This window comes from Hirundo rustica, chromosome 4, assembly GCF_015227805.2.
Source record: "Hirundo rustica isolate bHirRus1 chromosome 4, bHirRus1.pri.v3, whole genome shotgun sequence".
Lineage (NCBI taxonomy): Eukaryota > Metazoa > Chordata > Aves > Passeriformes > Hirundinidae > Hirundo > Hirundo rustica.
The window spans coordinates 60458558-60486085 of record NC_053453.1 but is presented as its reverse complement, the minus strand read 5'-3'; the positions used below and the strand labels follow the sequence as shown (position 1 = coordinate 60486085).

General features: G+C 38.4%; 1 protein-coding gene across 6 annotated transcripts in view; it reads left to right on the top strand.

Annotated features, from left to right (window-relative positions):
* PACSIN2 (protein kinase C and casein kinase substrate in neurons 2) overlaps nucleotides 1-27528 on the top strand; it is a 53025-nt gene that overhangs the window by 21901 nt on the left and 3596 nt on the right. For 4 of the 6 annotated variants that reach the window (XM_040061813.2, XM_058420232.1, XM_058420233.1 and 1 more), the window contains exons 2-10: nucleotides 4834-4944; nucleotides 15920-16076; nucleotides 16820-17055; nucleotides 17729-17884; nucleotides 18926-19101; nucleotides 21592-21712; nucleotides 23776-23900; nucleotides 24570-24686; nucleotides 25653-25849. In XM_040061813.2, the coding sequence (XP_039917747.1) occupies nucleotides 4885-4944; nucleotides 15920-16076; nucleotides 16820-17055; nucleotides 17729-17884; nucleotides 18926-19101; nucleotides 21592-21712; nucleotides 23776-23900; nucleotides 24570-24686; nucleotides 25653-25849 (1345 nt within the window). In that variant the 5' untranslated portion in view covers nucleotides 4834-4884. The remainder of the gene's footprint in view (nucleotides 1-4833; nucleotides 4945-15919; nucleotides 16077-16819; nucleotides 17056-17728; nucleotides 17885-18925; nucleotides 19102-21591; nucleotides 21713-23775; nucleotides 23901-24569; nucleotides 24687-25652; nucleotides 25850-27528) is intronic. The other 2 variants (XM_040061816.1, XM_040061818.2) reach the window with 2 other exon arrangements.

Sequence of the window (27528 nt, the reverse complement as noted above, 5' to 3'; positions counted from 1 at the left end):
TACTTTTCATATTAATTGATGGACTTTGCAGTGTCAGTGGCTGTGGTTCTTAACAGCGTTTGTTTCATGATTTCACAATATTGCCAAAGAAGTTAGACCTCTTTTTTTTCTATGTAAACAGTAAACAGATTGCAACCCTGAAGAAACTGGACACTCCTATAGAGCAAGTTCTTTGCAATAAAATAGAAAAGAAAGTAATATCTAAATTGCTTTATTTAATCAGAGAATATGAGATTGAGCATATTAATGGCAGGTACACTTGGTAGCAAACAACACTACTTCACACTTAAAGCACAAGGTAGTCTTATTTCCTTCCTATTCTGTGTGGAACAAAACCTGAGACTTCAGCGAATAATAGGGAAAAATATTATAGCTGGAAGTTCTTAGGAGCAGCTAATTGAAGTTGAGTCATGCTCTTATACATAAGTAATTCACTCTTTAGTCATGAAACTTGGAATCTTGATGAGTCAGATCCGTGGTGACAAATGCTGTCATTCCAAAAATAAGTTTAAAAGGTAATGTGACCAGGTGCTTTTCTCTTCCAAAGGCTGATAGACTGTCTCAGCTTGCATCTCTAGAGACCTTGGAGACAATGCATGGCAACACCATTTGGTTTTCTAAATACGGATTCTTTTTTTTCTTCTTCTTCTGTATCTCATCTTGAGGATAGTTAATCACTGGAATAGGTTGCACAGAGAGGTTGTGTCATTTCCATCCCTGGTGGCTTTCAAGATCTATCTGTATAAAAACCCTGAACACCCTGGGCTGATCGTGCTTGGAAGGTTCTGTCACTCTGTGATTCTGAGATGTTTCTCTGTTGTGGACCAGTTTGTCACTTAGGGCCACAGTTTAGTGCTTGCCATGCTTTAAAGCAGCCCATTGTACATGGGACTGTAATGAGATTTTATTTTTAATGCCATCCTTTTGAGTATAGTGAAATTTTCAAATAAACTTTATCGTCCAAAAGACATCAGAATGTTGAAATCCCACTTTAAACAACCTTACCTGTTTCACAGTAAGAGTTCATCAAAGTTATTTGTTATTAAAAGCCTGAGGGGGTTTAACGGAAGGATTTCTTTAAAAGGTTTTCCCCATCTTCCTGTTGAACAATGCCTTAAGAGAAATTTGGGGATTCACTGGATTATTTTAGCTTCTAGATAGTCCACATTTGTTGCACAGAAAAAAAGCCCCAAGTGTTTCAACATGAACAAAGCAAGGAATTTTGCAAATTGCTTTCAAAGTAGTATCAAAACCAACTTCTTGAGAGCAGAGGCAGCATCTTGTGTTCAGCTGGTTTTGTGTGTGGTATCTGAAGGTCTGCTTGCTCATTATTAGTTAATATTTTCTAAAATCCTTGTGTGTTAAGCCCTCAGGATGTTTATAGCACTTCTCACACAGTGGGGCACTAGCAGTGAGGAGGAAATTCAAGGTCTTTAGCATAGAGCATGACTAGGATGTTCCCTAAGAAGAAGCTTTAAAAAAAAAAGCCACATTTATTTATTAAGATCCGTTTCCTTGTGTCAGAGATCAATGTATCCTAATTTACAAGAATTGCTTAAAAGCCAGGGTCAAGAAGCTGGAGCCTTGTTTGTTTGCATCATTTCCGTAGCTATTACAGTATGTACTGTTTAGGATGCAGTTACTTTGTGCAGTTGGACTTTGTGGTTTATTTTTAGCCTATATAAGCTCTCGTGGCTAAAGTGTGCTTGTGACAAAAGGCAGCAGGGGCTCTGAACTGGTAAGGCTTTCTCTGGGCTGCTTTTTTTGGTGGCAACAGCACTGTGCTACTGTTTGCTTAGCAGTCAGGGACAAGAAAAAAGTGCTAAAGAGATTGGCCTCGAGTTGTGAAATGAGAAGAAAGAGTGGATGAAGCCAAACTGTTGTGAGAATATAGGGAGTGAGTGTGTGCAGTGTGCTTTCCTATGGAGCTACTGGTTCTGCTGCAGTCCTGCTGACCAAAGAACCCCCAGCTGTGTGAGGTGCAGGGGATCACTTGTGGAGAATCTGTGCAGAGCACATCTTTCTTGTTGCGTCCGTCTAAATTTTCTAGATTTTACGTGACAGCTGTAGTTGTTCGTAGGTTTACTTTTAGAGTGAAATGGAAGACCCTGCAAAACAAAAAGTGCAATGAACTTTACTTGTGAAACCTCTGCAAATTCACTTGGAGGATGGAAGGACCAAACCCTGACAAAAAATGCGCGAAAGGCCTGGCTGCTGTAATAATTCTATTTTGTGAGGATAGCATGACTCACACCACTTAATGTTCCTATCTCAGTATACAGTTTATTTTTAAGTAGGGCTGTAAAAATAGTGTTTTTCTGTACCAGTTGTTGCCATGACTTCACAATATTTCCCTAAATACGCTTGCTCATACTTTCTCACAGCATAGTATTTGGCATATTAAAACCTTAATTTCATCAGTATTTCCTGAGTGCTGATAGTTTTCATGCTTCTATGGAAAAAAAGGATAATTCCATGTATTATGTAGTTCTAGCTGAGGAGGAATAAAAGGGTTGGTTTTTTTTTAAAACCGTCACCACAACCTGTTCCTTCATTTAAGAAAATGTTTCTGTGTCTGAGCTTTTTCAGTCTTTCCACGTAACTTTTCAGAGTAAATTTGCAGGAATGATATAATTTAACTTACTTTGTTCAAGGTAAGTGGACACTATTATTACTTCAGGACACTTTCATTGTCTTTTTAATCTGTAATTGGAGGGGAAATGTACTGCTAGTGTGGTTTGGGAGAGTGGGATGGATGACTGGATGGGATGGGCTAAAACTTTCCTTTAAGTTTATACTTCGGGGTTTCTTTTTCCAAGATGCTGAACTCTACAGCTGTCTGCCAGATCTCTTCCAAATGGCAGTGAACCAAACTGGCAGTTTCTTTGGTTAAAAGATTTGGGTGTAGTGGAGAACTAACCCTAACCCTTCCTGATGACCTTTGGAACCTCATTCCTCCCTTGTTCTGCATGGCATGGCCAGCTGTTTAATTTTAAACTATTCTCATGAATGGCTCCAGCTAGTTGCAAGCTTATTGCACTTCGGTTTCCTCCTTATGCTGCTTATGGCTGTCTAAAAAACAATGTGAAAAAATACACTTACAAATGTGAACTTTGCTTACCTCAATGTATTGTAGAAATTGCTAGGGACAAAATTCATCTGGAAAGAACACATTACATGTAGAGATGTGCTGCTAGGGAAACTGAAAATTGAATACTGTTTACACTTGTCTCTCTTGGCTCAGTAAAAGCACAGGTGGAAAAGCTGGGTTTTTTTGTAATTAGTAATGAGACATAATTTGAAGATTTTTACACTAACATGTAAAAAATTGCCTCTATATGGTTTTCCTTTCTAGCTTGCCATTTTGCAGAGCCCTTCTTATATTTTGGCTGCCTTTTAAAAATAAAATTCTACCAATTGATGTTCCTGTTGTGGTCTTTAGTTCTATATTCAGCGTTAAGGTTATGTAAGCTTTTTGTGAATTGCATTACGTAAGTGAATTGGGTAAAACTAATAAGGAGAAGCATCTTGTCTTCCCAGCCAGAGTAATTTTGTTATGATTGTTCTGCAACTATCCAAAGAACTGTTTTGTTTCAGTAGCTGGGTTTTGTTTTGAACAAGTGCCTACCCTTATGGCACTGTTATTTTCAGTGTATCCCAGAAATGCTAATTTAGTGTTGAACTCTCCTTGCCTGGGAGGCTTTCAGTGCCATCTCTGTCAGCAGCTTGTCATAACCACTGGGCAGCAAGGTCAGGTTTGGAGATGTTTTCTGCCCCTTCTTGAAGAGGCCTTGGTACCTTAATGGAGGCAAGATTGGAAAGGAAAGAAAAAAGAGAGGGAGCTTCAGCTTACAGTCTACTAATGAAAGTATTCATCCCACAAGGGGTGGTAAAATCTGTTTACTTGTATGTGTCCCTAGTAGTAGTGAGAGATAAACTTGTCAGGAGACATCCAAACAGGAGAACCTGGTGAAGTATCTGCAGAGATCAGGCAGGGATTTGTGTGTGTGTGTTTTTGGAGGCAGCTGTTTCCTTTCTCTCCTGCCTCTTGCTCTCCAGCCCACAAACTGCATTTGTGGATGCAAGTGCCTGGATTTTTGTCTCAGTAATGTTTTTGATGTGAATCTTATATGTCAGCTCAGGGTAACCCTAACCTTTTCCATACCCAGTGATTCATAAAGTCATCTGCTTTGATGAGGATAGATTATATTTTTCTTCCTTGCAGCTGTGCCTATAAAAGTGAAAATGCTTGAATTGTTAAAGTAATTACTTTTTTCTAATAAAGGTGAGAATTAGGAGCTGATGGGTTTTCTGTTTGTTTGTTTTGCTAAAGTAGAACAATGACAAGAAAACATTTATTTTTCTTTAAATCAACAAATTTTGGCCTTAAATATTTCTGATGTGTTTCATTGTATAACACATTTCCAGTGGAAAAGGAATAGGAATCAGTGCAGGTTATGCTGCAGAAGCAAAGGTCAGCTGATTGTCTCGTAGGAATGCTTTGAAAGCAGAGTAGGTAATGAGTAACCATCTCACTGATCAATCTTTTCTTTTGGTTGTGATAGGAAATTTTATCATTAAATTAACACTAGAGTCTAGTGATACAAGCAGATGCATTGAGTGTTTTCTGAACAGCCAGTGTCATGATAAGAGCCACAAACTGTGTGGTAGAAGTTTTCTATTCCAAAATGCCCTGTGTGGTTACCTCTTGTTTTTATTTGGCATCTTGAGATATCAAAATATTGAATGAAGTTGCTTAACATATTTTTTTTCATAACTTCATAACTCCACTTTATTAATAATGCTGATAATTTTTTTTTCCTGTTTTTACAGATTCTGAAGGTGTTTAAGCTCTGAATACTTGCAAGCTCTTCATACATAGCGATGTCTGGCTCATATGATGATTCTGTTGGAGTAGAAGTTTCTAGTGATAGCTTCTGGGAGGTAATCCAAATGTTTTAGTCAATATTTTGATTTTATTTTTTTACTCGTATTGTCGAAAATCTGATTTTTGTGCACTGTAAATTGTGGAGAGAGCTGCAATACAGGACACGTTGGTTATTGTGACTGCAGAAATTGCCTTCAGGGTAAAAATTACGTTTTGGATTTTGACCTCTTTCTATTGAGAGCTTTAATGGGCCCAAGCTTAAGGATCATTCACTTGAGTAGGGTATGGAATTCAGAATTGAATCTTTGTCAATTTTTATTGTCAAGGAAGGCCATGTGTGAGTAGCTTTTAAAATGATCAATGTTAAATCTGAAGTAACTGTTCCAAGCTCCTGTAAGTGTACATAAATTACAAAAATAAGATAGTGTGAATGTACTGCCTGTCTCCTGTTTGTATCTGGATATAAACTTTTTTGAGGCAAGTTATTCTTACCTCAGTGTAAAAGCATACATACAGAAGGATAATATAAAGTACTTTGTAATATCAGCAATTTGTGCTGCCCCAATCTGACAGAGACTTTCAGATGCTGGAATAATTTAAGCTCTAAAGACAAGGAATTTCATAAAGCAGAAATACTTTTACAAAAACAAGTCTTTTTCTTTGAATAAAAAGAAAGGTTTGGCAGTGTCAGTACTGACACAATTGGAGGTAAATACACTGTCCAAATTAGCTGTATTCAGTAGGACAAACTTCTGCCATTTGAGAGAGCGCTCTTTTGAGTTTGAACTGTAGCAAACATGAAAATGGCTCGGGGGGAACCTGTCTGAATTTACTGGAGACCTATGTTAGTTTGATTTTGGTGATCTGATATTGTACTTCCTTTGAAATGTAAGCTTTTCTGGACCACTAAAGTGTGCTGTTTGTGGTGGCAGCATATTATATTTTGATGCAGATCTCCCTTTTTTTTAAAATATGTTTTCTAAAAGACCTAATGCTAAGTGAGGTTCTGGTTCAGTAGATAGGTAGAGTTTCTTGAGGAGATGTATTTACTATTATGTTAAACATGTCTGCTTTATTTATAAAGAAGTTCTTTTAAAATCACTGTATTTTAAGCCTTGACCCCTTTTGTTGTAGGATGACTGCAGACAGGCCGTGGGACCATTTGTTGTATAACCACAAGGCTTGTTCTTTGTTATTAAAACAATACTTGGAATGACATGGCAATCAGGTGGAATTCCAGGTGACAGGAAAGAGTGAAACACTGTACCTGTCTTTAAAAGGGGTAGGAAGGAGGACCCTGGGAACTTCTGCTCTTGGAGGTGTCTTTCAGCTCACTGTGATCGTGAGCAATCTGAGCTATCACACCTGCTTTGAGCAGGGGATTGAGCTGCATGATCTCCAGAGGCTCCTTCCAACCTTAGTTTTATTGTGTGGCTTGTTTTATGCTGAGGCAACTTCCTGAGCAGGCTTCCCTGCTAGAAGTGTTTCAAAATAAAATAAGGAGGGAGGCAGGAAAAAAGAATTCTGGACCAAAAGGGATATTTTGGTGTGTGTTGGGCATCGTATACTTGGCAGCAGAACATGATTTCTGGCTGACTGTTCTGTACTAGGCTGTTGTCTTCTATCAAATAATCATGTCTGGAAGCATAGAAGATGAGTGAATAAGAATGAAATTTTCTGTAAACTAGGATGATTACGTTTGGACAAATTTGAACTCAAAGAATTAAACACAATAAAGGATGATCAGAAAATGGCAATTACCTTAAATAAGGGTCTTCATGAAGGCTTGTTTAAATGTATTTTAGGTGGTTTATTTGTGTTTGTGCTATTGATGACTTATTTGACATCATTTTGTAAAAACTACTACTTAAGTCTGTTTCCTTGGACTTGTTTGTATCTTCTTTCCAAAAGGTCAGGACTGCAGTCTGTTTCATAAGCAATGTGAGTAGACTAATGTATAATGCATGAGCTTACCTTTAAGGAAATGTTAGACTTCTGTAAAGCAATCAGTTGCTTTCCTTATAGGGTTTTCTATGCTTTCTCCTTTTTGATGTATAACCACAAGGCTTCTCTTTTGTTGTTAAAATGATACTTGGAAAGCCATGGTAATCAGGTGAAATTCCAGGTGACAGGAAAGAGAGAAACATTGTACCTGTCTTTAAAGGGGTAGGAAGGAGGACCCTGGAAACGACTGACCTGTCAAACCCACCACTGTGCCTGGGAAGATCATAAGACAGACTCTCTTAGAAGCTCTGATAAGGGACAAGGAAGACAGAGATATGATTTGAGACAAACAAGGGCAAATCTTGCATGATCAGCTTTGTGGCCTTTTCCAGTGGAGTGGCTCCATCAGTGGACAAGAGAAGGGGTACGGGTGTCGTTTATGTGGATTGCTGTAAAGCCTTTGACATGGTCCCCACCACATCCTTCTCTCCAAACTGGGGAGGTGTGGATTCTGTGGGTGGATTGCTGGATCAAAAAGGAATTACTTGGGTGGTTGCATCCAGAGGGAAGCAGTCTGTGGCTCAGAATCCCAGTGGACATTGGTTACAAGTGGTGTCCTTCAGGGGTCTATACTGGGACCAGTGTTATTAAATATCTTCATTAATGGCATAGAGGGATCGAGGGCACCCTCAGCAGCTTTGCAGAAGACACCAAGCTGAGGGTGCAGTGACAACCCAGAGGGACCTGGACAAGCTCGAGCAGTGGCCCAAGGGAATCTCACAGGCTTTAACCAGACCAAGGGCTGGTGCTGCACCTGGGCCAGGGAAGCTGCTGGGATCAGTGCAGGCTGGGGATGAGCAGAGGGAGCAGCCCTGGCAGAAGGACTTGGGGGTGCTGTGGGTGAGAGCTGGCCCTGCCCCAGCCGTGTGCGCTGGGAGCCAGAACCCCTCTGTGCTGGGCTGCACCCAGAGCCCCAGGGCAGCAGGGGAGGGGGGATTCTGCCCCTCTGCCCCGCTCTGCTGAGACCCCCCTGCAGGGCTGCATCCAGCCCTGGGCCAGCACAGGGAGCACAGGGAGCTGCTGGAGCCAGGCCAGAGCAGGGACACCAAGGGCAGCACAGGGAAGGAGCAGCTCTGCTGGGAGGAAAGGCTGAGGGAATTGGGATGGTTCAGCCTGGAGAGGAGAAGGCTTTGGGGTGCCCTCATTGTGGCCTTGCAGTGCCTGAAGGGAGCCCACAGGAAAGATGGAGAGAGACTCTTGACAAGGGCCTGGAGTGACAGGACAAGGGGCAATGGCTTCACACTGACAGAGAGCAGGGTTAGATTGGATATTGGGAAAAAATTGTTCCCTGTGAGGGTGGTGAGGCCCCGGCACAAGTTGCCCAGAAAAGCTGTGGCTTTCCCTGGATCCCTGGCAGTATTGAAGGCTGGGTTGGACGGGGCTCTGAGCAACCTGGGATAGTGGAAGGTGTCCCTGCCCATGGCAAGGGGTTGGTTTAAGATCCCTTCCAACCCAAGCCATTCCATGATACTTTTGGTTTGAAGTCATCTATCCAAACTAAATTTGACTGCTATTTAGTCTAAACCCCATCCTTTTTACATGTTCTGAATTGGTTGTTTTGTTTCTGAAGACTGCAGCTTTGAATTCTGGTCTTAATCTTTCTCGGAAGGGTTAAACAGCTTTGATCAATGTGTTTTGTTTGATTTGATTAGAAAAGATGTGGTGCCTCTGGAATGCCAGCTGAGGGCTTCATGCCTCAAGTCACAGGGAGTAAAGAACTCCTAATCAATTTGGAAGTTGTTTTGTTACTACGGAGTCTGACATTTTTACTCTTGTTAGAGGTATTTTGAGATTTTTATCACTAAATTTTTTCTTTGTTTTAGAATCAGCTTGCAGTTTGTTAAAAGCCACCTTGATATGTTTTACTGCCACAGCTGAAAGCAATGAAATGTATTTGAACTTGGCTGTGGCACAGAAGTGACGGTCTGTCAGGGTGAGCTTTTGAGTTCGTTCCCTCTCACTCCAAAATAGCTCAGATTTATTTACCTTTGAACTGTGCTGCAAAGCCCATTTTTCTCTTACAGGTATGAAGGAAATAGTGAGGTGGCTGGCTATGGGACCTAGCTGAAAAACTGACTGCGAAAGCTGTTTTTTGCTCACTGTGTATCTATTGAAACTAAAACACTTTTAGTTGTTGAAAGTCAGTTTTTCTGTTGATCTGTTGAGAACTGTACCTAATAAAATGTTGATAAGTGTAGTTCAAAGCTTTTGCCATTACTCTCGACAGAAATTTCATTGCCTGTAGGACATGAAACACTTTGTTCTCCATCAGTTTTCTGACTCTAGAAGACTTCGGTTTCTTTTGGAATTGTCGCTATCTTTGCTATGGTTTCTAACTAAAAAATGTGGATCTGGAGTGTGTAGTTGCCTGGTAGTAGTTTTACTACTCTAACCGTGTCTGGTTGCATATGCTCAGACTGTCCATGGAGCAGTTCATTGCAGGTTACTTCATCTGTTAAGCTCTTTTTATTAAGTTGTTATTTCAATACTGTTCATGGAAATTTCCAGTTCCAGCCCTGAGAGTTAAGTTCAGTGCTGGAAATACAATATGAATAGTAACTTGTTTCCTCTAAAAGTTAGTTCTTTTTATTACAACACAGATGCTGTTATCAGGTTCTGATTTGTGGTTGGGAAATGGTTGTCTTGTTGAAAGGGAATTGGAGAAGTTGCTGTTTGGATTTGTGTTCATGGTGATGGCTTACTGTAGATCTGGGAGTCAAAAAATGTGGGTAGGTCAAGTCTTAGGCAGGGGTAGTATCTTGTATCAGAACAGTTGATATGACTGGAAAAAAAAAGGCTTTCAGAATTGTACAGGTTTGTTAAGCGTGCCAAAGAAATAGCAGCAGCTTTCATAATTAAATTGAAGGGGTTTTTTTCATATTTGGTAAACCCAAGATATTACTTTAAGGCTTTTTGTCTTCTAGCGGGTTGACAAATCCTTTTCAGTAGAACAAATCCTTTTCCTCTAATTTCTTTAGGTGTTTAGTCAATAAAAGTACTTTAGGAGTCGGAGAGTTTCACACATTTTAAAATAGGTTGCTTAGAGAACAAAGAATTGTAAAATACTAAGAAAATACCTTCTGAAGGGTAATTCCCACAATAGCAGTGGAGGATTTAATCAAAGTTTCAGTTGTAGTAATGTCTTAAATTACCTAAGAAATGTAAGTTTCTCTTTCCTAATTTAATTTTCTGTCGAGCCTCAATGTACCTGGATGTGTCTGGTTAAGCTCATAACTCTCTCTGGGTGCAGAAATCCTAGAGACTGAGGAATCTTGTTGATATGCTCCAAGAAGGAATTCCTTCATCTTTGTTACTTAGCTGACAAGGATGATTTGCTTTGAGTAATCAAAGGTTGGTGCTGATAGCCTGAAGCAGGGTGGCAGCAGGTTTTCCAAGGGAAAGTGGAAAATGTACAATTTGAAAGCCTTTCTATTCCTTTCTCATCTATCATGTGGAGTCTAAGCATTTGCATGACTGCTGTAAACGCTTCATTATCATTTAGGGCACTTTCTGCATCCAAAAATAGACCGTGGCAAAACTGGTTAGTTCCAACATTGTGTTGCTTTAGTTAAACATGAGAAGTGGGCATGAGACCTATTGGCCTTGTCCTACTGGAGTAGTTTTGGAATGCCCATGAAAGAATTTGGTATATTAATAATTAACAAAATGCATCATAAAGTTTGCTTTCTGTTTGTTAAGCTGCAGCCTTATGCTTGGTAATCACTATCAGGGATATATTAAAAGAAAAAAGCCTTGGGCAAGATGAGACCAATGCTCTTGTTCAGTTACATACCTGTGAAGGTAAGAAAGCCAATGAGTGAGTGTTCCTAGAGATCAAAGTGGAAGTGTATGCGTATCTTGCCAGGTAAGACATCAAAAGGAGCAGGTACCCTGCCTGTGGAGGCACTTATTTAAAATGAGCTCTAGGTCCCTCAGAGACTGTGTGCTCCTTATCTCCCTGACTTCCTGCTCACATCAGCAATATGGAGCCCATTTATTGCAGGGGTGTTTAAAACACCTGCTTATCCAAACAGAAATAGTCGCTCTGAGCAGCTGCTAAACCTGCAGCTGGGATTATTTTAGCCCTGTGAGCGATTCCCTTGGAGGACAGGACCTGGTGTGCATTTTGAAGGGCTGAACACAACGCTCTTATTGCATTCTGTAGGAATTGCTGAGAACTTACTAGCAATATAAGACTTTCAACCTCACAAAGTGGAAGTTGATCCTCTGTGTGGCATGGATAAATCAAATTTGGCCTCTTGTTTGCATTGCCATTGTTCCCTGCCCCCTCCTAACCACTTGAAAAAAAACCAAAACCACTAAAAAAACCCCTACTCCAAATAAATGCCCATCCAACCAAAGCAAAGCCTAAATGCGACACTCTGGATAAAAAAAAATATTTGGACTCTGCAGTAGTAGATTCCTGTCACTAAGTCATTTTTTAAATCTCCTAACTTTGAGCAATGGAATATTTTTCATTTATATTGCCAGTGTTTGCTTTACTGGTGTATTTGGTTTAAGATTTTGTGTTTTTAAGAGCTTCCTCAAAATTTTTCTTGTGAATTTATACGCATAAACTTAAACTTACTCAGAGCTAATACTCAGGTGCTTGGACTGTACGTGCTAATTATGCACCAAGATAATTATTCTTATTTATAAAAACCACACAGTGGTTAGAGATGTTAATGCTGGTTGAAACGTTTGGAAACTTCCCGTTTGACGTAGCTGGAAAAAAATTTTACTTGGTTAAATGGAATGCTGGAAATAGTGTGTGTCCCCACGTTGGCCATTGGTATGTGTGGGTTTGACTATGAACCTTTAAAGCTTATTATTCTGTTTCATGCCTTGGAGTATTTGCCCCCAAAAATACCCTTGTTGACTTTCTTTGGAATGGTTCCAGCTCATAAAGGCTGGCTTGCTATGAATAAGCTCTGCAAGCTTGGAAAGAGTTGACATCAAATCTATCTTCAGGCATTCGAAACTCCTGAAGTATTTGTGATACAATGTTTATCGTGATATGCTGAAATTACCTAATTTCAGCAGACCAGGAGTTTAGCAGTAGTTGAATGTTTGCTGCCTTCTGGGGTGCTAACAACTAAAATAATCTTCTTTTTTCTCTCGGTGTACCAGAAAGACCTGCAAAGTGTGTTTAACACTCTCGACTTTTGTGCTGCTCTATGAATATGCCTTAAAATAAATAAAAAAAAAAAAAGTAAAACAGTTGAGGTAAAAGAGTCTACATAATTTCAGACTCTCCCTTTGTGTTTAGTGCTGTGAAATTGTAGAAGGATGACATTGTAAACTCTTAGATATCCCCACTAAAGATCCTGTCGGGGCGGTGCTTGGCTCCCTTGGTTATTATAAGCAAAGCTGCCTGCACTGCCAGCTCTAGGATGATCAATGCCTTGTCAGAAGGTGCCTCTGGCTTTTTCTGGATGTTAGATTCCCTAAATCTTAGATTTGGCAGAGGATTTGAGGTGACATTGCTGTACTCATGTCGGAGAGGAAGTTACAAAATCAGAAGGAATGCCTTCTTGATTAAGCTAAATGCAGCATCTATAATGCCTGTAAGAGAGAAAAGGGGCAAAACAGGATCAGCTGAGGTTTATTAGTAGCATAGCTCAGTATTTTGGAATGAAAAGGGGTTAAAACTGATGGTTAATTCAAATTAGAACAGATAGGGAGAGTGATACAAAACTGAATCACAATTTTCCCAGAATGAACTGATTGCATCAAAAAAGTGACCATTATAGTAGTACTGTTAAGAAATAAACTCTTGGTTATTTCCTTTTGAAATGTTTCTGACAGCTAAGGGTAAACAGCAACTGAATTTGATGTCATGTAATAAACTACTTCTTTCAGATGGATGAGTGTTGATGTTAACATGAAAGTGGGATGTAGGTTTTAAATATCTACTTTTCTTCTTGAAATTGTAAGAAAGTTTGTAATCTTGTGATTTACTTTTCTGAAACAAATATTTTATTTGTTGGACGTGAAAACTTACAATTCATGTCATAACTTCATTCACGTCTTAGTTGTCTGCTGTCTGTTTAGCAAGAAATAGCCCAATGCTCAGAATGATCAGGAAATTATTCTAATTAGCAAAGTCGTGTATGTTCATGTACACAGGGCTCATTGAGAAATCTGAACATTGCCAGGCATTGTGTAAAATTTTCAGACTGAAACAAAGAAGCACAGGATTTTTTAGCTTGTGTTGTTCCTGGTCAGTTGTCAAACAAATAAAAGAAATTCTTATTTTTAATAAGAATAAAAAGAAATAAATAAAATACAAATAAACAATATTTATTTTTTATACAAATAAAAGAATTCTTCATTTTTAATTTGCTCAAATACTTCTTGTGAAGGGGAAGGGGGGAGTCTTACAGAATGTTTGCCATTTACCTCAGAAACTGGAGAGGAGTCTTGAATAAACAATGTATAAAATCACGTTTTTCGGAGTTCAGAGTGTCTTGAGTGAGTTTCTAGGTTTTTCATATATTATTTTAACCCATCTACAGTTAATCTAGTCGTTCCTTGGCCACATAAAGACTGAAATTCTTTTCCCTTTACTTGGCTCTGTGGCCTAAGGACCTTGTGTCTCAAATCTTCTGTCCTACAGTGACAGGCTGCACATTCCACATCTCTAAAATGTGTCATTGCGGTGTCCATAACTTAAAGTGCAGGTTTTTAAAGAAACCACTAGTTTTTCAAAATGTTACATGCCAAGTTATATAAGTTATGTTCTCTGTCATGGAACACAGAAAAAATGCTGTATTACCAAAATTCTAGCATTCCTCATAGGGCAGATTTCAGTGTAAAAGGCTTTCTTTGCAATATTAGGTTATTTTCTAGTATTGTAGGCCTGGTGGTTCTTTATACTGATTCTAAACTGTGATGCTGAGTTCCTTCAGTCCTCCTGTGAGGAGGAGGAGGAAGTGGATGAATTATCTGTGGTGTGCATGCAGATCTTTAAAGGTGCCCTTATGTGAAAACAGTGGATGGACCATCATAGGGAAGCTCAGTTCAGTTCTCGGAATACCTACCTGAAATTTGACAAGTGCTAGATGTTACCATGAGCTTAGAGTTTGCCCAGACAATGCAAAATGAAAGGATCAAATATAAGATACAAGGCAGCCAGCTCTTACTCAATATTAGCACTTAAAATGCTAATTTAATAGTGAAAATTTATGAAAGGAAATGTTTGTGCCACGGACATAAATCCCTGGGCACATAACTGGAGACACAAATTGATGCTAATATAAGGCTTCAGTAGTTGTGCCAAGCTGACATAACCTGTTTTGAAAGTCTGCTTGACTGTGAACCTACAGCTGGAGTAATTTTGAGCAGATGAATGATTTGTCTTTCATTACAAAGACTGTAGATATTCTTGGAGGTACTTAATTCCCTTGACACTTTGATTACGTATGTATAACTGCCTAGTTCTCCATTTCCCCTTTTCCTGAAAATAGAAGGTTATTTTTCATCTTTCTTGGTAATAGACACAATCAGTTGACATGGATGCCTTGACTACCTTTGGTAGCTCCTTATCTTCAGTTATATTGTGGCTTATGTTTAAATGTGCAGGGGGTGTGTGTATGCATTTGTTTGCATGATTTAGACAAATCAGTGACTGCTAACTGATGCCTTTCTTAGATGCTAATTAAATTCCTTTGATTTGTTGAAGTGGATCCAGTCCAAACCAAAAAACATGCTCAAATGAATTCTTCGAAGCCGCTAAGAGAAATAATTTTGTCATGTCATTGCTAGTTTTGATTTTATTTTTTTCCCAGATTAAATGAGAAGACCTAGCATATGTCTATATCAGTATAGTAATTTATTCTTCCAGCATTTTGTATAGGGATTTTTTTTCCCCCCTTTTAAGGGTATTCCCCTGTTTACCATTTTTCTCAAGCAAATGGCTTGCGTGTTCATCTGCTGACAAAATTCTGAATAAATGGGAACCTAAAAGTTGGATGTTTTTCTGTATGTCAGATGTGAAGCAGATACGATTCAAATGTAAGAATGACTAACACGCTTTCAGTATTTGAATATTTAATCTACTGCCTTGCTGCTAATCTTTGTTTTTCAGTCAGGTGGTTTGGGCAGATAAGAAACTGGCTGTGATATTTAATAGGCTGTGCAAGTTCTCTTAACAGAGTTCTTAGGTCTTGTTTAATGTTTACAAAAGCCAACCTGAGTGACCTTGAATTCAGTGGAAATGTTCCTCTGGGAGCAGTGTAAGGCTTTTTTTCCTCTCAGACGTTTAGATTTGTAATTCCGTGTTGGTGTGTGCACAAGAGTGAAAGGGGAGTGTTAATTATATAATGGATGTTCATTACATAGTGTGCATTTTGCTCCATGTCCTCATTTCATTGTAACTTGTACATTGAGCAGCCGTGGGGGTTTTTTTCTTTAGCATTTACAATTCTAAGTATGGTAACTCCATCTCATTGCTGTCAGTATCTTCCCACATTAAATTCTAGAGTGTACTTTGGAAATAATTGCTATCTGGTTTGTCAGCAGTGACTGCGTTCTTAAAAACTATTATTACGGTTGATAGATATGTTGCAATGCTCCTTTGCATGTCTCTGTGGTTTTATTAATCCTGAAAGATTAAAAACAGCATAAAATTAAGGTATTAGGTACTTGATAATGAATATTGAAGAGGGAAATAACTACTCTATTATTTCTCTTAATTTTCTCCACTATCTAGAACATTACCAAGAAATAATCATGCAGAACAATTGTGGTGACTGCCCATAATTACTTTGCAGACTTAATAAAATATAATAAAGCTTTCACTTTTAAAATTAACAACTTTTTTTTTACAGAGGAACTTGCAGCCTTTTGTTGTGTTATTGCAGTTAGGTTTTAGGATTAATTGAATTAAAGTGAATGAACCTGATTCCATAATTGCTTATTTCCTGCTGTGTTATCTTACTCTTAGTTTGCAGTATTTACGTTGATTAGAGGTTTGTCTTGTTCTCAGAGCTTTCAAGCAGAAATTAAGTCTCTGTCTCTTGGTAGGTTGGAAATTACAAGAGGACAGTGAAAAGAATTGATGATGGCCACAGGCTTTGCAATGATCTTATGAATTGTATTCATGAACGGGCACGGATAGAGAAGGTCTATGCTCAGCAGCTCACAGAATGGGCTAAAAGGTGGAAGCAACTTGTGGAGAAAGGTAATGCTGAATTTGAACTCTGACAGCTTTCTCAAATGGAAAAAAAAAAAAAAAGTTTCTGTCTATCTTTGTTTTGGTAAGTACAAAGTAGAAATACGGTATGCTTTTAGCCTCTAATGGAGTCTTTGCAAGAGGCTCAGTAATGTGACAAATGACCAAGCTTTTTTTTTTTTGATAAAAACCCAACCAAGCAAAGCCCTGCTCTTTTGCAAGTTCACTTGTTTCTTGCTGAAGCAGATGAATCTTGCCTCCAGCACTGAGTTACGTTCTAGAGAACTGTTTCTCGATAATTACCAGTACAGTTTGAAAAGGGATCCTGAATAACAAGGGGGCAGTTACTGTGGGGGAAGGACTAGTAGTTAAAGTCGTAGGCATTGCTCTGATGGAAGGCTAAGCTGCTGCTGTTTAATGTATTCTGCAATAGTTTGTCCTTCCATGCTTATTCACCCTTCAAAAAATTTGTTGAGAAAACTGAAGGCTGTTCAAAGGGGAGCCCACATGTGGAATACTGAGAATTGTGGTACAGGGATAAGGACTCCAGACTAAATGAATATTATTTTTTTCTGGCTTAAAAGTTTGCAGTACTCTGAATTTATATGAAAAGAAATTGTTCCCTTTTCTAGGTTTGCGTTGACATTGCTGTTTGCAAGTGAATATAAGTCAATAGTTTCAGGTAGTTTCTTGGGAATATAAGTTCCATGTGGGTGATGGTTACTGAGAATGACACTTTTTGTTGTGTTTAGGCCCACAGTATGGAACAGTAGAAAGGGCTTGGTGTGCTTTTATGTCAGAAGCTGAAAAAGTGAGTGAACTACATCTAGAAGTAAAAGGTTCACTGATGAATGAAGATTTTGAAAAAATCAAGAACTGGCAGAAGGAAGCCTTTCATAAGCAAATGATGGGAGGATTTAAGGAAACCAAAGAAGCAGAAGATGGATTTAGGAAAGCTCAGAAACCCTGGGCAAAAAAGCTGAAAGAGGTACAGCAGTAGATTATGTGTTAGATATCCTGTGTTATAATATACTAATGTTTCAAATCTCTATAAGGGAGTAAACTCCCTATTCTTTCTGCTGGACCCTCCTTTCTCGTAAAGATCTCTTGCTTTCTGTCCTCTTCTGAAAATAAATATTTTTCTCTTGGTCTGTCCTAATCTTGGTGAGTTCAGTGAAAATCTGGAAAAAGTGGAATTTAAGCTATCATTTTAACAGTATCTGACTTCATGCAATTGAAAGTTACTAATTGCTCAAATAAATGAGGGAAAATGTGTTTGTGGGTTTTTTCCCCTCTCATATAACATTGTTCTTAAATAACAGGTTGGTAGAAGAAGGGGGAGCAGGTGAACATGGGCATGAGGGAAAAGTGTTTAGTTGGGGACTTTCTATAAACCTTTTACTGAGTTGTTCACACTTCCCTAAGCTGTATGAGTGACATTTCTCGTATGGTGAAAGAATGCTCCAGTAATTTCTTTATTTTGGTTCTTATGTGTTGTTCATTCTTTGGCCTAAATGAAAACAATTCCCCTCCCCCCCAAAAAAGAAAAAACGTCCTGAAACAATGCCTGACCATTTCTTCATTGCAACATGATTTTATGGCTAAGATTTTATGGTTGCTGTAAACTGTTCCAGATGCAAAGACTCAAATCTCCTTTGCAGGTGGAAGCTGCAAAGAAAGCTTACCATGCTGCCTGCAAGGAGGAGAAACTGGCTATATCCAGAGAAACAAACAGCAAAGCTGACCCAGCACTGAATCCTGAACAACTCAAGAAATTACAAGACAAAGTGGAGAGAAGCAAACAAGATGTACTAAAGGTATACTGGATGTTTTTTTAACCTATAGCTTGTGGATATTTCATTTCTTTTTTTTCTCCTGCTGTGAACACCAGTTCATTTAGCTCTCTGTCAGTTACAGTCCTGTACCAAAGTTTCTTTTGCTCCCAAGAATTGTGTTCTTGCCAAATTTTTCTTCTCTGAAAATGAATAATATATGGCCTCTTTTTCATTCAAGTACTTTCAGCAGGGTACTAAGCACAGTATATCAGCAAACTTCTAGGGCAGAGTTCTACTTCTTTACTAGTGAGAGCTGAGCTATTTCACTTGAGAATCTGAGAGACAGATACCTAAAACTTGCTGACAACTAAGAAGTTGCTGGCTGCAGAATGCATTTTGTAAAAAATGAAGCTGATAGAATCCACTTAAGTACTTTACTGTTGCAGTTTGCTTTATCTCTTCAGTGGGCTGCTACTGAGAAGCTTTTAATGTGTGATTCCTCAAGATATCTTTTTCTTTTGAGGATGCTGTTCTGGGATCTGGAATGTTGAGTTCCATCAGTTGTGATCTTTTAATTCCTGCCCTGTTGACTGCTTCTGTAAATGAGTGCAGAGCCTGAGGTTGTATCCGTTAGCTGAATTCACAGTGTATGCAATTTATGTTCACAAGGATGTACTCAGTGCTTGGGGTTTTGGTCATAACTCACAGTGCGCTGTGTAAACTACTAAAGGAGAAAAGACAGAAATTTAAAAGATCTCCAAATACCTTCAATAACTTGAAAGGCTTCCTGCTCTGATTTACTCTGTGGCTCCTTTGGTTTTTATCTTTAGTATTACATTAACTTTTGTCATGGTTTCTGTTAAAAAGCCTGAGAGAAAAGAGGCTTGGAGGTTTATTTTAACTGTTTCTGCAATTTACTTAGATAATTCTCATTGTGCTGCCCTGAGGTGGGGGCAGTGGCCATGAAAAGAGATTTCAGCTTGGCAACTTCTGGTCTAAACCTCAGCCATTACTGCATTGATGAGTCTGTATTGTAGGGCAGTAATAAAATATATTGCTAACAGTTTGGTTTTGTACCTCCAGACAAAAGAAAAGTATGAAAAATCACTGAAAGAATTAGATAATGCTACTCCTCAGTACATGGAGAACATGGAGCAGGTATTTGAACAGTGCCAGCAGTTTGAGGAAAAACGCTTGCGGTTCTTCCGAGAAGTGTTACTGGAAGTTCAGAAACACCTGGACTTGTCCAACGTTGCAAGGTAAAACTGTAAGACTTCAAAATTAATGTTTAATGTATTTTTCTGTGAGAAGTAATAAATGCTTCAAGTAGATCAGAGTTCAGCAGATCAGATCAGAGTTCAGAGTTCTGATTTCTTTCTAATGTGTTCTTCAGTTTGAAAGTGTAAGTGAAAGAGATTAAGTCTTTGTTTTGTCTAAAACGAGATTAGCACCTATCTCTAACATTTGCCAGACCCAACAAACCTTCATTCTTGTGGTATTTTATAATCAAATATGTTCCAATTAGAAAGGATTCAGTGCTTAGAATCAAAAAATGCTGGATCAAAGATTGGGAAAAGAGGGGTTTGGTGTATTATGTGTCTTGCATGTTTATTGGAGAACAAACTAGAATTCATTAGTGTAGGACAGCATGAAATTTGTAGTCAGTACATTTATTGTTAAAATATTAGAGCTCAGTAATGAAATTACCTTAATCTGGGGATAAATTTAAGATCCATAAGTTAACCACTGCTGAACGCTTGTTCATCTTAATTTCAAAGTTTGCTCTTTATACTGTCATATGTATCAAGCATGTCTTGTGTTTTGTTCTTTTTGCCTGAGCCCTCACTTATTCCGAGAAGGCTAAACTTCTGCTGGGGAGCTCCAGACACAGGAATACCTAGCAGTGAGTGCTGTAACCATGGTGGTATTTTACATCCCACGTGTAACAGCAGAGGTCACATTCACTCTGGTTAGCACTTCAAGTGCAAGGAGAAAAGAAGGAACTGAATTTGGTTTTAGCCTGAGCAGTGTCCCAGACTGGCCTGCTATGCTGTCACACGAATGTTAATGCTGGCATGAGGGAAGGGGGTGACATAGAGGCAAGAACAAAAACAGAGCAAGCAATAGGTAAGGGCAAACACACTTATTTTGGCATCATTACCATTTTGGGTTGATTCAGAGTTCTTACGGAACTGCTGTGGGAAATAGGTTCGTTTTACTCTCTGAGTAGACAGATGGTAGAATTGTTGCCCATTGGATTCAGTTTCATCAGGTTAAAGGAAACTACAAAACAGAAGTAAATGAGAAATAGTAGACCGAATGGACAGGACTGGGGGGAAGACCACAGAAAATGACCAAGTGGAGAGGCAATGATTTCCTTTCAAGATACTTAGAATTCCAGGAGTGGTCATAATAAGCATCCAAAAAAAAAAAAAGAACAGAACTGTTGGGATGAAACTAGGGGAAAAGCAGCTGTAACTGTTTCCTTATCTTTGCTTCTTTTAGTACAGAGATAAAAGATGGAGAATTTGTCTTGAAAAGAAAGTTTGATTTTTAACTTTAATGGTGCTAAAAAGCACAGTCCAGGAAATAGCCTGCCATGTTTCCTACAGAGGTAGACATAAAGTTTATTGTTGATTTAACTGATGGCTAGTACTGATGTATTCCCTTTCTCAAACTACATGCCTCTGTATTGCTTAAATACACTGAAATGACTGCTGATGTTGAAAAACCCCATTCTGTGTATGTGTTAAAGCTGTCAAGTATTGTATAGAAATTGAGAAATGTGGAAGTGTATTTTGAGAAAGTTTGACTCCTTGACAATGTAGCACTAATGAATTCTAATTCTGAGTTTTGTGTGATTTGGTCTGAAAGGATTTTCACAGATTCTCTATCTTGAGTATAATATATATTATTATATATTAACTATATAAAAATAGCAGTTCTGTGTCTTCTTTTAAGCCTTGTGACTGTTGTGTTGAGTTTTTCTTTATACTCTGAGTTCCATATTGCACCACATTGATGGCTTGGATATAAATGTATTGCCATGCACATTACCATGTGCATGGTCTGGGATCAGGGGATCAGAGCTGCATCTGCAACATGACTTCTGTCCTGTTAATGAAAATCAAGTCGACTAAGAGATAAGAAAAAATTAGTGATGTTCTTTTTCACAGTGTTTGAAATAAGCAGTTAGTAAAATCAGAGAGTACTCAAACCAGTAAAAAGCAGTTGGCAGATATTATCCCTGCATAGGAAAATGTTTAGCCCATTTACTTCTGCTTCAAGGGGGTTTTGGGGGTTTTATTTTTATAATTGCTTACAATTTTCACTGGATTAAAACAGATGTTTTCACCGAGTCCTATAGACATAGCACAAAACCAATTTCTACTGTTTTGGAGATAAGCTTTGAAATTCAAGAAACTTCAAGGCTGCAGTTCAGTAGTTTAAGCATAGTTCTACATGTATATACTTTCTAATGACAGTTAAATTACACAAGAGTCACAGTTTCAAAATCTGGTAAACAAGCATTTTATGGTGTGGTGAACTTTCAGCAAGTTTACTTGTTGGACTACTCTTCTTTTTTTACAGGCAGCTAACAGGTCTGTTAATTTTTAAAAGTCTGTCTTGCTATAAGTTTTTTCAATACTATTGTGAACTTTAAAATATTAAAAGAAAAAAAAAACTGTCTAGGGATTTGCCGTGATTCTAAATGTTTTACTAAATTTTAAGAGAAATTTGTTTTGCAGTTACAAAAATATCTACCGTGAACTGGAGCAGAATATCAAAACAGCAGATGCTGTGGAAGACTTGCGGTGGTTTAGAGCTAATCAGGGCCCAGGGATGTCAATGAATTGGCCTCAGTTTGAGGTAAGGTCACAGTAATTAAACCCCAGAATTGTTTTGTCGGGTTTTTTTTCCTCTTTTCTGTTTGTAATATTTCTTTCTGGTGTAATTCTTAACTTCAAGCTTCCAACTGCTGTATCTTTTTGTTTTACAAGTCATAGTAGTTTTCTTATCTCAGTTTTCATTGGGCTCTTCTCATCCCACAACTTTTGGAGGTGATTATGTTGAGTACCTATTTAAAGGGAAAATGGGTAAACCAGAAAACTACAGTGACTTTTTTTTAAGCTTAAGTGATCACTGAAGTTGTTAGCCATTGTGTAGTTGATACATCTCTGACACCTGCATATGTTATCCTTTATGTTTTACTTCTCCCCTTTGGTGTCAGACTTCAATTTGAATCTCATTGCTGGTAGCAGGTAATTGAAGTGCATGCTGCGCTTCCGAAAAAATCTGAACCAAACAGTTCAGAATTTGAAAATTGGTATTTAAAATTCAATACTGCTATATTAAAAAAAAAAAAAATCACCATTACCCACCTTTTGTTCATTTTATTGCTGGATGCCATTTTCAAAAGAAAGGAGTTTTTCTACGTAGTGTTCTGTTAACATAGCCAACAAGAAATAACTACAAATATGTGTCAGTGAAGATCATACTACTCGTGTATGATAGCTGGAAGTGGAATGAGTTGGACCAGAATCATGGGTTCAGTTGAAATAAGCTCTAGACATTAAATTAATGGAGTAGAAGCATAAATTCTGGTGTGTTTCACTGTTCCCTTATTAACCATAAAGGAAAATAGCACTTGTTTTTAAAATACTGAGTAACTTAAAGGTTTGAGGAAGAAAATTCCTAGCAGTACTGTAGAATTTCTTTGCCTGAAACACTGCAGTTACTTCTGTGTGGGGAAGTTACTATCCTTTTCCTTCAACTTTATGAATAAAAAATTAAATGCTCCCATTACTGTTTTTCTGATCAATTTTTTTCTCGTTTACATGCTACAAGGATGACGTAAGTAAAAAAGTCATGATCAAATGACTATGAAATTGCATTGTAAACTGCAGATATGCATAGGTCAGTGGTCTCTAAACTGCAGTAACTCAGAAATCCAATATGTATTTTACAAAGTTAAAATAATGAGGTATTTGAAGAACTCTGCAGGAAGCACTGGACTGACTGTGCTACATAGGAGTAATAGCAACCCTGAAAACTTCCATTTCCTGATAAAAATACTTATCTCAAATGCCATCTTTTGTATAACAAACTCTCTCCTGACTTTTTTTTTATTACCTTTAAGACTTCTGAGAGGAAACATGTCTCAGCATAGCATATTTGCTTGCATCCAGTTTGTTTTCTGTTGGTTCCTGCTCTGTATCAGTATATATATCAGTGTATATAATATAACAGGATATCAAAACTTAACTTTGACTTGGTGCAGGAGTTTAGGTCTCACCATGCCTCTGAATGGTTCAAAACATCAAGGAGGGTCTGCAAGTGGCATCATGAGTCTTGTCAGTACTTGTGTTGATTTGAGCCTTAACTCCTGTAGATGTTTTTTTAGGACAATGAATTTCACTAAATCCAGATTGAAGTACCTTAAGGACTTAAATCTTAGGCAGAGATTTAAATTAGCTGCTTCTTTGTAAGTCATCTTGAGAAGTAAGCCCTGTGTTACAATACCTTTTTAAATGGAATGTTAGTTACCTTTTAAAGCCAAATATCTTGGCATTATTTGAAACTGTGAGCCCTCACAGTACATCTTTTAAATATCTATACTGGCCAGCTCTTTTGATTTCTCCAGCTGTGTGCCAGATGTGTGCGGTATTTTAAGTCTTTTCAAGGGTCTCAGAATCCTAAACAGGGAAGTACCGGTAACCTTGGGATTTTGTGAGTAGCACAGGTACCTGTTTGCATTGCTGGAGTGGGAACTAGATGAGAATTGCAAATTAAATATTTAGAGTGACTCGTCTTTAGTAGTTATTGGTAGTGTTGTATATACACATGTATGTTCCATAACTCAGTTTGAAAGTTCAGTGTGATAATTACTTGTTCAATTGAATTTCTCAGTCTCGTTTTGCATTTGTTGGTAGGAGTGGTCTGCAGACCTGAACCGCACTCTCAGTAGAAGAGAAAAAAAGAAGGCTTCTGATGGAGTGACTCTGACTGGTATTAATCAGATGGGAGACCAAGTTTCACAGCCTAACAAACATAGCAGGTAGCTTTTTTATGCCTAAAAGCACTAATTGGAAAAGGTTGTTGCCTACAAATACACTAAGCTCTACAGGATCAAAAAGTCACTGTTCAATCAAATGATAATTATCCGTGAGCATTTTTAGTGATGTCTCTGCACTTCACAAATTAATTTGGGAATTGTTCTTCATTTTATAGCTCTCTTTCCATTGGGAGCTGAAAGAAACCAAGCTTCATGGGAAACTGAACTTTCTGTGCCTGAATCTGGTGGTCTCTTCCTACCTTCCCATCTCTAGACATTACGGTTAATACTTTGAGATCTTAGCTCGCAAAACATTTAGTCACGTCAGAATTTTGGATGTGATTATTACAAAACTGCTAACATCAACTGCTGTAAAAAGCAATGAAGCTGGCCAGAAAAATTGCATTGCCTTTTATTGCAGGCAGTAGGAAAAAAGAAATTGTTGTCCGCAAAGGATATTCTAACTGTGGAGGAATGCTCTGTATGTGAGACTTTCCAAGCTTTCTGGAGCCTTATGCTGCATTTGATAGATGTTTTGTTTTTGTATAGTTGTTTATTTAAATTTTTTTGGCTGAAGGAGGGGTCTGCTAAGAAACTGCTTAGTGGGACACCAGTGAAAGTGTTCTCTTATACAGATAGGGTCACCATAATGCTTTTTCTTTTCCAAATTAGCAGTCTTAGTGTCCAGAGTAACACAGTGCAGTCAGTACAATCAAGTTACAATCCCTTTGAAGATGAAGAAGATACTGGGAGTACTGTCAGTGAAAAGGAGGACAATAAGATCAAAAAGTTGGTGAAATGTTGTTTTTTAATTGTTTTCACATTTGCACTTTCTCTATCCAGGGTTTTCTATTTTCGGTTTCTGTAACACTGTGCTGGTCAGTGCATGAAGTCTTTTTGAGCAGTTGTGTAAGCAACACTGTAACCTAACTTGCCTTTCCTAACAGATGCCGTATCTGTTGCTTGATCTTTGGTTTCAAACTACCATGGTTATTGGCAGTTGCTGACAGAACTGTTGTTGCTTTTTTTCCTTCCTTTCCCAATCCTATAAAACGTTTAAACTGATGTGTTTTTCTAGTGAAACTGCTTCTGGAGCTTTACTGCTCTGTCTTCTCACTGAATAAATCTGCTTTTAAGATGCTTTCTTTTTTTTTGTTTAGGACCTTCTCAAGCAGCTGCCTGTTGCTTCAGTGTGCACTCTAGGGATATTCCACTCTCTTAACTGGCATGTGCATGCTGAACAGTGAACTTCTCTTTAAATGATCAAGTTGTTGCAGTATAATGAAATTTTTTATTGGTGGATTGCAATATAGAAAAAGTGTTGGAAGCTCTTGTAGAGGTGCATAGAGGTTTGGAAGGAAAGTTCTACAAAGCAGTTTAAATGTTTTGCCTAAACCAGATAATCCCTCTCAACAACTACAGCATCCCTTTTACCTTTCCAGAGTAAATAATCCCACGGATTTTTTGAGAGACAAGTTTTTTGAGTTTAGGGGGAGATTGATGTGTGTTGGTTTTGCCTTTTTCTAACTTTGTAAATGCATTGCAAGAATTTTTTTTTTTTTTTTTTTTTTTTTTTTTTTTTTTTTTTTTTTTTAATGAGGCATTATCAGTTAAAGATAGATGAGAAGATACCAGAAGGAAAGTTTCAAAACTGGGCCTTAGGGTGGAGTTTAAGCATATTTAGGGGTATCTTAGTGGTATTTCTAGTCTCCTATTTTAAAAGCAGAAAAGAATAATTTCAAAATTGATTTTCAGTGTCAGCAGCTATGAGAAAAACCAAAGCTACCCCACAGATTGGTCTGATGAGGAGTCCAACAACCCCTTCTCTTCCACTGATGCAAATGGAGACACCAATCCCTTTGATGAAGATACCCCTCCTACCATGGAGGTGAGAGTACGTGCACTCTATGACTACGAGGGCCAGGAGCAAGATGAGCTCAGCTTTAAAGCTGGTAAGTTTGCAACATTTACTTTAAAATATTTGTCAAAAAGGAGAAAGATGGGATTTTTTTTTTTCTCTTCAGCTTTTATTTTCTGAAGTCACCTGTTTCTCTGGATGTACAGCTCCACATACAGGATCCTGTCCAGCCGTCATCCCTCCTAATAGTGCTTTTTGGTATTCCCTGTTTGGCAGCACTGGCTCCTAAGCTCTTTGGAATGTGTTGAGTTGCCTCTGAGATATTCCTTTCTTACCATCCTAAGTGAAACAAAATGACCTGCAGAACTGGAAATCCTCTTTCTCCCTTTTCTTCTTTGGCAACAGTAACAGCTGCTGCTTTTAGCTGTCTGGAAATGCCAACTCGACAGCGTTGTTTTTTTAAAGGAAAATACTACAGCAGCTAATCATGAAATTGTATTAAATCAACTGATAGCTTCTCTGTTTAAATGGAAAGCATCCAATTTTTGGCATCCATCTTTCTGCAGTGCTAACTTTTTAGGGTTGAAAATTTAGCCGTGGACAGAGACTTTTTTTAACTGTCTCTTTTCACCCCTCTTCAGTGTATGTTAAGCACAGGAATTGTCTTTACCTGTTTTTCAGTCTAAAGGTGTTGTATCTCCCTTGAGCCCTAAACTCTTTTCTTCCCCTCAGTGTTACAGGAGTTGAGAGGACAGAAAAGATGCAACTGATGGGGGAAACCCATCGCACACAGGACGGTGACATCATGGGTCACTGCACACCACAGGTGCTGCTGCCTCCAGCTGGAATCTACCCACTGTTCATGACTTCCAAGCCAGTTGTTAACTGACTTGCCCAGAATTTCAGGAGACATTTTCCAACCAGGAATTCCAGAACAAGATGGCAGGAATAGCTTAGCAAAAGCAAACAGAACTTCACTTTGTGCAAATGAGAGAGACGCTCTTTGAGTTTGTCTCTTTTCCCATTTGCTTGTCATTTATTCCCATCTCCTGTAATAACTAGATTATTGTCGTAGAAAAACAGGATTCAAGTGTTGAAAAGAAACTCCAAGAAACTTTGATTCTGCCTCCCTTTCATCTGGGGCTGGTCATCACCTGCTGTGGTTCTTAGGTGGATGTTAGAGCTAAAAGTTAGGGAACCAGTCCATGTTGTAGCTAATCGGGGAACTGCAGGATGTCTGTTCTGCTGGTGGAGAAGGGTAGTGCTCAGAACAATGTGTCCCCAGGTCATATTCTATATGCAGTTTGTGCTTTCTGAACCAGCACCCCCCAGCTCAGGTGGTGGTGCTCTGCTTTTAACTCACCTCCTTCCTTTTTTATTAGTGAAACCACCGAACATCTGACTTTTCTTCTTTGTAGACAAGTATTGTAGGCTTCCAGAGTGGACAAATGGGTTATTTGTCCATGAACTTTGGTGAATTGTGCCCTGACAGAAGTACAGTAGTAACAAAACATCTGGTACTTTCTGTGGAATGCACACAAGCCAAAAGTTACTTTTCCTTCCATAGACTTTAACTGCTCCTTTTTTCTCAGCAGGGGATGGAAGCATGCTAATCCTCTGGAAATATATCTGTGGTACCTGTGAAGCAGCCAGGGTTTACAGTAATAAGTCTTTCCTTGGCAAAACTATGCAATGTTTATATACACAGATGTAATGGTTAAATACAAAGTTAGGTGCTCTGTGCTGCAGTGCCAGCTGCATTAAACCCTTGAA